The sequence below is a fragment of the Lipotes vexillifer genome, unplaced genomic scaffold (genome assembly GCF_000442215.2).
Source record: "Lipotes vexillifer unplaced genomic scaffold, Lipotes_vexillifer_v1.1 scaffold238, whole genome shotgun sequence".
Taxonomy (NCBI): Eukaryota; Metazoa; Chordata; class Mammalia; order Artiodactyla; family Lipotidae; genus Lipotes; species Lipotes vexillifer.
The window spans coordinates 2,644,918-2,654,499 of NW_006785665.1; the positions used below are offsets into that span (position 1 = coordinate 2,644,918).

At 56.2% G+C, this 9,582-nt stretch overlaps 2 protein-coding genes across 7 annotated transcripts in view; both read right to left on the bottom strand.

Moving 5' to 3' along the window:
* ADAM15 (ADAM metallopeptidase domain 15) overlaps positions 1-4,063 on the bottom strand; it is a 10,020-nt gene extending 5,957 nt beyond the window's left edge. For all 5 annotated transcript variants that reach the window (XM_007457972.1, XM_007457971.1, XM_007457969.1 and 2 more), the window contains exons 1-8: positions 3,985-4,063; positions 2,698-2,804; positions 1,984-2,060; positions 1,502-1,580; positions 1,249-1,325; positions 964-1,156; positions 118-183; positions 7-35 (exon numbers count right to left, since the gene is read on the bottom strand). In XM_007457972.1, the coding sequence (XP_007458034.1) occupies positions 7-35; positions 118-183; positions 964-1,156; positions 1,249-1,325; positions 1,502-1,580; positions 1,984-2,060; positions 2,698-2,804; positions 3,985-4,063 (707 nt within the window). The remainder of the gene's footprint in view (positions 1-6; positions 36-117; positions 184-963; positions 1,157-1,248; positions 1,326-1,501; positions 1,581-1,983; positions 2,061-2,697; positions 2,805-3,984) is intronic.
* A 472-nt stretch (positions 4,064-4,535) lies between these two features.
* DCST1 (DC-STAMP domain containing 1) overlaps positions 4,536-9,582 on the bottom strand; it is a 15,815-nt gene continuing 10,768 nt past the window's right edge. For both annotated transcript variants that reach the window (XM_007457974.1, XM_007457973.1), the window contains 7 exons: positions 9,266-9,365; positions 9,045-9,140; positions 8,780-8,906; positions 8,276-8,392; positions 7,650-7,792; positions 7,415-7,528; positions 4,536-4,848 (listed from right to left, as the gene is read on the bottom strand). In XM_007457974.1, coding sequence (XP_007458036.1) covers positions 4,594-4,848; positions 7,415-7,528; positions 7,650-7,792; positions 8,276-8,392; positions 8,780-8,906; positions 9,045-9,140; positions 9,266-9,365 — 952 coding nt within the window. In that variant the 3' untranslated portion in view covers positions 4,536-4,593. The remainder of the gene's footprint in view (positions 4,849-7,414; positions 7,529-7,649; positions 7,793-8,275; positions 8,393-8,779; positions 8,907-9,044; positions 9,141-9,265; positions 9,366-9,582) is intronic.

Here is a 9,582-nt window from a genome sequence, read left to right on the forward strand (position 1 = left end):
TTCAGCAGGCTCTGGAAGTCCCGGTACCTCTGGACCTGTGGGTCAAGAGAGGTGACCGTGAAAGGCAGCAGGGCAGGCAGAGGTCAGGGGAGGACTTGCAGGGGTCAGCAAGCTCACCTCGGAATGGTCAGCCACAATCACCAGCTCAACAATCTTGGTCTCTGTCACCACGTCCCTCCTCCACTGTGGACAAGAGGAAGGCGCATCAGGCACACCCACCACACACCACCAGCAGCCGCGTAGGGCTGACCAGGCTGTGTCCACAACCACTCTGTGTGGTCAGACAAGAGAGTGAAGAGCCCATTTTACAGAGAACCTGAGAGGCCAGGGACTTGCCCAAGATGGACAAAGAATAGGTTTAGAAGCTGGGAGTAGAGCCCTGCTTTTCTGGCTTCAAATTCAGTGCTTTTTCCAAATTAAAAAAAAAGAGTAATAGCCAATACCATCAAATACTTAACGTATGCCAGGCAGAGTTCTAAGCATTTACATATATATATGTACGTATATAGATTTATTTAGTCTTCACAGTAATCCTATAAGGTAAGTAGTTTTATTATCCCCATTGAATAAATTAGGAAATTGGCTTCTTATTGCTTTATGATCAGTAACTATGTATTTGCTATATCCCAGTGAGAGTTCTCTGCATTTGGATCATAAGACAGATGAGGAGTTTGAGTCAAGTACCTGCATCCAAATCCTGGATATACCATTTATTAGTTGAATGGCCTTGGCCAAGTCACTTAACCTCTCTGAGCCAGTTTTCTCACTAAAATAGAGCTACAGATAGCACCTACCTCCCAGGGTTGCTGGGATCAGTAAAGGAGATAATGTTCACAAAGTGCCTGGTACTGGGAAGTTGCTCCATTAGCAGGAGCAGTTGTTACTGTGAACAAATGGCTCTGAGGGCCCAGGGGCCAGCCCTGGGGACAACAGAAGCCCAGCCCTCCTGCCATTCATCCTCACCCGGAGAAGGTGACGCTGTCCCAGGGGGTGCTCTGGTGGAGCCTGAGTGGGCACAGATGCAGGCCAGCTCAGGGCACAAGTGTGGCCTGGCAGGAGGAGGTCTTGGAGCCGGGAGATAACAGGGGGACCCTGGAGGTCCCCAGGCCCCAGCTCCAGGGAGTAGCTTCTCTCTGGGGACAGGATCACCAAGCCCCTATGCAAAGACGCAGGAAGTCAGAAAACTTTTCAGCTCCATGCCTCGTTTGCGCTCACTCTCTCCACCTTCGTGGAATTGACCCCTTGTACCTGAGCCCGGAGCAGGTGCAGACAGAGACCCAGGAGTCGGCGTGGCCCTGCACTTTTCCATGGTAGCAGCAGTTCTCCTACAGCAGAGAAACATGAGTGCCAACTGGAAGGCCAGGCCAAGGTTTGAGCCCAGGAGGCTAGCCTGTGGGTGAGGACAGGCAGTGTCCTCCCCTTCTCCAGGAATGGCACCTTCCAGTTGCCCACTTCCTTCTTCCCTCGGGCCAGAAACAGGGCACAAGATGACCTGACTCACCAGAGTGTGTCCCTCACTGACCACCCGGGTGCCATCAGGCTGGTACCACACCAGGCTTGGACGGCCTGAGACTAGCTCCCTGTGGAATGAAGAAGAAGGAGGGCAGTGCTCCCAGGGTGGTGCAGTGACAGCCTGAGACCTGGAGGTGGTAGAGGGGTGGCTGGGGGCTGGGCAATCCCTGCAAGCTTCCTGCTTCCCCTGGAGACGGCAGAGTATGGTGGTTGGGCCACAAACTCTGTCAGGCTATCTGGGTTCCAATCTAGTTTTCACCACCCACTAGCTGTGTGACCTTGGGAGAGTTATTTAACCTCTCTGTGCCTTGACTTCTTCATATATGAGGCCAATAATAATACATCATAGTATCTACCTTATAGAGTTGTTATGAGGATTTAATGAGTTCAAGCTCTTAGTACCTGGTACATCGTGGATGCTATATAAGTTGTTAGCCATGTTATTGTTAATGTTACCACTATCATTATTACCTATTCTGTAGCAGCTCCAGGATATGACTCTCACCATCCAACTCCAATTTGATCCGCAAAGCCTCGGGCAGACTGGTCTGTGGGCACCAGAGGGCATGTCACCTCCCTGGCCCTGTCTGAAACTCCTATCTTCTCTAACCAGAAAACCTCAGGCCCTTAGGAGAGTACCAATGATTAGATCATTGGTGGGGGGATCCTGAGGGAGGGGCCAGGAAGCCCTGCCTGGCCTGGGGTATTGTTCTGGGGGGTTGTGTGGGGAGGTCAAGGAAGGTATCTGAGCCGCCCCTTCTCGGCTTCCTGCCCAGAGAGGAAGCATCATGGAGGACCCAGTGCAGGCCCCAGCCCTTCCTCTGAGTCAGCTTTAGAATTGGGAGGGGAGGGTGTTTGGTGAGGCCCTGACCCTCTCCAAGTCTCCCCACTGAAAAAGCTGACAACATGAGACCAAGAAAGCAAGTTTGGCCTCAGAATTTTCCAGTGGAGATGGAAGGGTTGGGTGGGGCTGAGGCAGACAGATGTGTGTGCAGTGGGGAGAGCGAGATAAGTGAAGCCAGGTGCTGGGGTGCAGAGGGAGAGGCAGCCAGACCTGGGATGGCCATGCTACAGTGAGGTCCATTCACCCACTCCTCAGCCAGTCTTTGCCTGGAGACACCTGATTATTCAGGGTGGTGGGTGGTGCGGGTGTATTTCTTTATTCGAGGGGAGAGAGAGGCTCACCTGAAGTACCTCTGCTAGGCTGAGCATGAGGTTGTCCTGAAGGATCTGGGGCTCCGAAGACCCATTCAGGGCCCTCTCTGGCCTTGCCTGCTTCTCCTCAGTGCCACCTGCAGGGTTCCCAGGACACCCCAAGAGAGTGCTGAGAGAATCAGCACCACGGCTGGGGGTGGCTGGTGCCCTCTGACCCACCTGGCTCCCAGCACATCAAGGCCCTTCTCTGCTTGAAGGACCCTTGCATTGCATGCTGGGACTTAAAGAATACTAGAGGGAGGGGGCGGGGGCTTCTCTCCAATTTTTCCCTTTCATCCCACCAACCCATCCACAAGCCCCCAAAGAAAGTTCAGTTTGCCCAGTCTGTGGCCCCCCCCTGTCCCCCTCAGACCCATCCCAGGTTCTCACAGGGACCCTCCGCCTGTTCCTACCCCCTCCCAACCACCTCCGCCCAGGAACGCCCCCTCTCGGGACTGGGCGAAGACTTGTGGCCCGGTGCCCACTCACCCTCCCTTTCCTCACATCAGAGATGCCGGGAACGCCCATTTCTGGGTGAACATTGCAAACACCCCCCTCCCTAAATACCCCTCATGCCCAGTTAGGCACACCCGCTCCCCACAGCCTCCGCTTCCTCCCGGAGTCCGCCCCCCATCCCCACAATGGCCCTCTCTCCTCCGGACACTCCACCCCCGCCTGCCCTCTCGGCCCCCAGCCCAAGACAGCAGCGGGAAGTGAAAGTTCCAAGGAGGAGTTGGTGTCCCAGCCTCTTTCCTGGCAAATTCTCCCCACTCCTGGCTCCTCCCGGGCCCCCTCCCGTTCAGCCAGCTTTCTGGTGGCATCAGCACCAGGGTGAGGGATGCCTGGCCGCTCAGGTCTGGGATGGGGGCCAGGAAGTATCCTCTTCGCCAAACCCTAGGAGACGTGCCTACTCGGCGCCCTGGCACCGGGTGGAACGGTCAGCTAGGCCCCAGAGGAGCGAAGACATCAGTCCTGGGGAGCAGAGACCCTCTACCGCGATCCTGAGGGGGCGCTGGGCCAGGCCCTCCGGTGCCTGGTCCCGGAGCCTGAAAGTGTCCGCGGGGACTGCGCAGAGGATGACAGAGTAGGGGGCGCCGGCATCCCTCCTTCCCTTCCCACTCCATCGCCCAGTCTCTGGGCCCTCGGCCCAGGACAGCCGACCAGGGCGGGCTGCACTCTGGTTGGGGTCTCCGGCCGACCCTAGGACCCCAGTGCTTCCCGACTTCCCTGCGCGTCCTCCCAGTCCGCCCCTCGGCCCACTGCTGCCAGGGTACTCACCTATATCTGGGAGCGGCCGGGAGGGCAGAGGGCTGCCCGCCCCCAGGAGCCCCAGGGCCCAGAGCAGCGCCAGCCGCATGGCAGCGGCGCCCGGGGTCGGGCGAGGGCAGCAGGTGCTGGGCGGAGTGCCGAGCAGCCGCGGCTGCCGAGTCTGCTTCGCTCACCTAGCGGCTCGGCGCAGCCACCAGGCCCCGCCCCTCCCCCTCCCACCCCGCCAGAGCCAGGCTCCGCCCTCGGAAGGCCCCGCCCCCACAGTGCGCCGGGTCCCAAAGAGGCGTGGACCTAGCCCATGACTCCGACTCCCGCACGGCCAGCGCTGATCTGCACAGCGGCTTCCCGGCTACTGTGCAAAATAGGAGCCGAGGCCCGGTCCGACCGCCTTGGGAGTCGCGCCTCCACCCGGCCCTGGGTCCCGACGCCTTCCTAGCAGCTTCACTGCCCTCTGGCCTCAAGTCAGCCGCCCCGCTCTGTCGGGTCAGGCGGGTCAGTTCTCCCGATTGCCCGGCTCACCCTCCCGTACCGGACCCCTGCGAAGCGCGGGCAGCAGGCGTGTACAAAGCATTTTATTAAACAGGAAGGAGCGGGTGGGAGAGCCAACAGGACGCCTCTTCACTCCGCGTAGGTAGCATCGTCGTTGCTGTCGCTGTAGGCGGAGGAGGAGAGCTCCTCACGGGGTGTGCAGACCGGGCACCGCTGCCGCATGTCGTTCCAGCACGACCGGCAGTACACTGCCTCGCAATCCGGCGTAGGGCACACGTAGGACTCGGGCGTCTCGGGTGCCTGGCACACCACGCATCGCCTGCGCAGCCAGGGGCGCAAGAGGGGCAGGCAGCGGTGGTGCAGGATGTCCGCCAGGTGGCGGCGCTGTTGGGAGGCAAGGGGGGTTTAGAGCCTGTTAGCGCTTCTTGTCTGAAGTCTCAAGGCCTGACTATGCCCACATGTTGGAGGAAGCTAGATTGGGCAAAGAAGACCCCTGGAGGGTGAGGGTGCTATGCAAGTGGGTCCTAGAGAGCCTCCCTCACTCCGTGATGGAGAGTGGGAGGATGAAGCCTCGATTCTCTCCCAGCCAGTAACAGCAACTACCAGCATCACGTTACAATAAATCGCCTTATTTGATTCTCACCGTGGGGCTGAGAAGTGAGTAGGGCAGATAAGACTATCACTATTGTGTTCCCCCCCACTTTACAGATGAGAAAGATGAATCTCATAAATGTTAAGTGACTTCCCCAAAGGCACAGACTGAACAGTCAAACCTGCCTGGACGCAGGTACCCTGATTCCAAATCACAAGCCTGGCTCATTATGCTCTCCCACCCTCTCTCCGCACAATTGCCAGGAATTCTCAGGCCACCTTTCCAGATGCTCTTTGCTCAAGAAACTCCAGGGGGCACTTCCCTGGTGGTCCAGTGGTTAAGACTCCGCGCTTCTGACGCAGGGGGCCCAGGTTTGATCTCTGGTCAGGGAACTAGATCCCACATGCCACAACTAAGAGCCTGCGTGCCGCAACTAAAAGATCCCGCATGCCGCAAAGAAAATCCCACAGGCAGCAATGGAGATTCAGTGTGCTGCAACTAAGACCCGGAGCAGCCAAATAAATAAATAAATATTAAAAAAAAAAAAAAAAAAGGAACTCCAGGGGTTGGGACTTCCCTGGTGGTCCAGTGGCTAAGACTCCATGCTCCCAATGCAGGGGGCCCAGGTTCCATCCCTGGTCAGGGAATTAGATCCCACATGCCGCAACTAAAGATCCCGCACGCTGCAACAAAGATCCTGTGTGCCTCAACTAAGACCTGGCGCAGCCAAATAAATAAATGAATGTTAAAAAAGAAAGAAAGAAAGAAAGAAAGAAACTCCAGGGGCTCCACTGCCTGCCAAACAAAGGCAGAACTCCTGGGCTTAGCCTTCTGAGCCTTCCACAGTCTGGTCTCTTTCTAGCCTCTGCTCCAACTTACCCCTCCCTGAAATTTGCATCTTCTGTGCCAGTTTCTCCTTAGATTAGCTCTGGCACTTGGCATTCCCTTTGGACTCTGAGTCTTTGCACATTCTGTTCCCTTAGCTTGGAATGAATGCCCTTCACATTTCCATCTACCCATCAAAATCCAGTTAACTCCATGATCTGGTCATAGAATCATAGTATGTTCATTTTCAGTGAGTTTCTTAGGAGGCTGGATCAAGATGGTGGAATAGAAGGACATGGAGCTCACCTCCTCCTGTAATATGTTCATTTTTTTCATCAGACATTCATTCAGCCCCTACTGTGTGTCATGGGAGTTGGGGGATCTAGGCACTGGAGGAAAAAGTTAAGCAAACACAGTCTCTCACTTTTATGAGCTTTGTTAGGGCTGATTAAATAAGAGTGACTGCCACTTGCTTTTTAAATAGTATTGGGCACTGTACCAAGAAACTGTAAGTAAATTAACTCAATTCAAACAATAACCATGTAAGGCAGATATTGTTGTTATCATCTCTTTTTCGGGCAAGAAAACTGATGCTTGGAGAAGTGATCACTTGCCTAGGATCATACAGTGACAACTTGCCTAGGATCATACAGTGACAACTAACTTGCCTAGGATCATACAGTGACAACTAACACGCGTACAGAATTTGCTATGTGCCTGCACCGTGACAGTGAAACTCACTCAGTGAAACTTTAATCCTTACTACAACTAGATGGAGTAGTTAACTCCATTTTACAGAAGGGAAAAACCAAGGCTCAGCATTTAAGTGTGTTCAAGATCACGCAATTGTCATAGTAATAAGGGGAGGAGCCAGGATTCAAACCCAGGCTCTCTGGCACCAGAGCCCCAAACCTGACCACCACTCTATTACTGATCTCTAGTGAGCAGGCCTTACAGATCTGTCCAAACTCCCCATTCTTCAGAGGAAAAACTGAGGTCCAGTGAAGACCATGGCCAAGGTCACACAGCTTAATGAGGGAGTGTGGACTGGACCCTGGTTCTTCCAACGGTGTGCTCTTTCTGTACACTGCATGCCCCTTCATGAAGCCTCCTTGATCCCCAGCCCACCTGCTTCCCCTCATCCACCAATCTCCCACCCCACCCACCGATGGGACTGCACTGAGGTTCTGGTCTGAAGCCCTCAGAAGAACCTGTGGCTTTGCCTTGGGTCCCTTGTTTTTGATGAACCCCTCTTGCTCTCCTTTGACCTGATGGTATCAAATCTGATTCCCCTTTTCTGCCTGCTTCCCAATGGTCCACTTAGGATCTCAGGCTGGGCTGAATCCTGGGGCACAGAGATGGCCACAGCCTTGACCTTCAGGAGCTGGATGACCAAGGCCCTTGGCATGCATCCCATCAGAACTCACTGAGCATCAGTAGGCCTGGGGCCTTGGTGGGGGCTGGGTGGACTGAGGGGAGATGCCCCTCCCCCTCAGTTCTCAGACCCAGCCAGGGGCACAGGCCTGGACTTACAGGAGCCCTCTGCTGTCGCGCCCGCCTCACGATGGTGGCCCTCCTCAGTTGGGTGAAGGCTGCTCTCTTCCTCAGGAGATCATTGTAGAGGAAAAGGATCCGCTTCTTCTCACGCTGCGGCCAGGGAGACAGTACAGAGGAGGAAGACATTCCCCAAAGATGGGGCTTGTGGGGAGCTGGGCTCAGGCTGGTGTGCTTGTGCATGCAGGGCTGGAGAGGGTGGGGTGAGGCGCACCTTGGGGAAGTAGAAGGCTACGATGACCCTCCGGAGCCGGTAGCCGAAAGCTTGGAGCAGGCAGAGACACACTAGCAGGCTGCTTGGTAGTGCAGCCCTCAGATAGGCCCTGGCACTCAGGGGCACGGGCTGGGGCAGGCAGGCTGGCAGAGGAGGCAGGCCTGTCGGGGGTCTGCCAGGACCGGCCGCGGCTCTGGGTTGCATTCCCCGTGCCAGTGGCGTGTGGGTTAAATCTCTGATTACCCTGTTCTCCTCCTGCCTGCCCCTCACCCTGCAGAGCTGTGCTGTCGGTACTGTAGCCACTAGGCCCACGAGGCTATTTACTCAACTTGGCACAGATGTAGAAATTTTCCATCACGGCAGAAAGTTCTGTTAAACAGCACTGCTCCAGAGGGCTGGGACCATCTGGCCCCAAAGCCCCAGCCCTCAGACTCCTCTGACCCAAGTCTGTCAGCCTCCAACTCTTCAAGCCTGACCTGATGTTCCCTAGTTTAATTTCTCCAATGCAAGCACGCCAACCCCCATCTTGCCACAGCCAAGGCCCAGTCCCCCAACTCTTTGTCTTGGAAAGACCCTGGCCCTCCCAGCCCTCAATTCCTCTGATCCAAACTTTCAGCATCACTCACGCATGTTGTTGGATTCCACCACCGTCTCCGAGGAGGTGTTCAGGGCCCCGATGGTATTCCGAAGAAGCCGGGCAAGCATGGAGTCTCCCCCGACTTTCACCTCCAGTTTATGACTGCCTGAAGCCAGAATAGGGCACGTGGTGTGTGTGTGGGGCGGGGAGTCAGGAAAGAGTTGGAGTTAAGGGGATGGGGCAGGTTGGGGACTGGATGTAGGGGAGAGGTCAAGGCATACAAATACTCCTCAACTGCACGGGACTTTCCATCCCTTCACTGAGTACTAATTTCTCCTTTTGGTAGATATAAAGGGGGGTGGAAACAGAGGGCCCCAGTGATAGCTGTCAGGTTGCTGGGCTAATATTTGACCCTAAGGAGGACAGGGAGGGGCCGAGATGCAGAAGGAGGTGATGCAATTGGAAGAATTGGGGAGGGGTGTCTGCACAAGGGTGGGAGTTCTCCAGGGGGATGTCTCTCGGGCCTGGAGCCTGGAGTGGGGACTGGGCTCACTGCGGAAGGAGTACTGCACGAAGGAGTGGTGGCGGATGGTGTCGAAGATGGAGTAGAGAGCCCAGTCCAGGCCACACAGCAGTAGTAACAGCAGCAGCACGGGCAGTGTCTCCATGAGCTCCCTCATCTGCCCAGGGAGCAGGAGGGGCAGAGCTGGGCAGCGCCTTTGGCCCTGGCATGGAGTCCCCTCTGACTCCTTTGCCCTCCCTCCTGCAGATCCCGCCTCTAGTAGGATCCAGGGGCCTCCCCTTCGTGCCATCCTCACCACATTTCTCATTTCTGCGGCCTGGATAGTGGGGTCCCAGGGGAAGATGACGGTTTTCTTCTCAGCGCTGCGGAGTGGCAGCAGAGTCTGCTTGCCCTGGGAAAAATGTCCACACGGTGAGAACACTGAGCGCCCTCTCCCTTTCCCCTCTGCCCTCCTGGAGCATGAAGCCACACAGGGCGCAGAGCAGGGCACCCTTGGGCAGGGCTGCGCCCACTCACCAGCTTCTTCCTGCGTTCATCGATCTGACAGAAGTAGGTGCTGATGTAGATGTTGTCGAAGCGGATGTCCCCGTTATAGCTGTCCACATAGGAGGAGCACCTGTGGACGAGGGTGTCTCCATCGCCTCCAGGTTCACCCATCCCCAACCATGGGCTTCCCTGACGCACAGTCAGCTGGCCACCCAGCATGCACCGAGCACCATCTGCGTCCTAGAAGAAGGCTCTGCCCTGCCCTCCAGCAGTCCACGGTCCAGTGAAAGACATGCACATACACACTGATGAGACGTAACAGAGGGGAGGAGGGGAGGGAGCGTCGT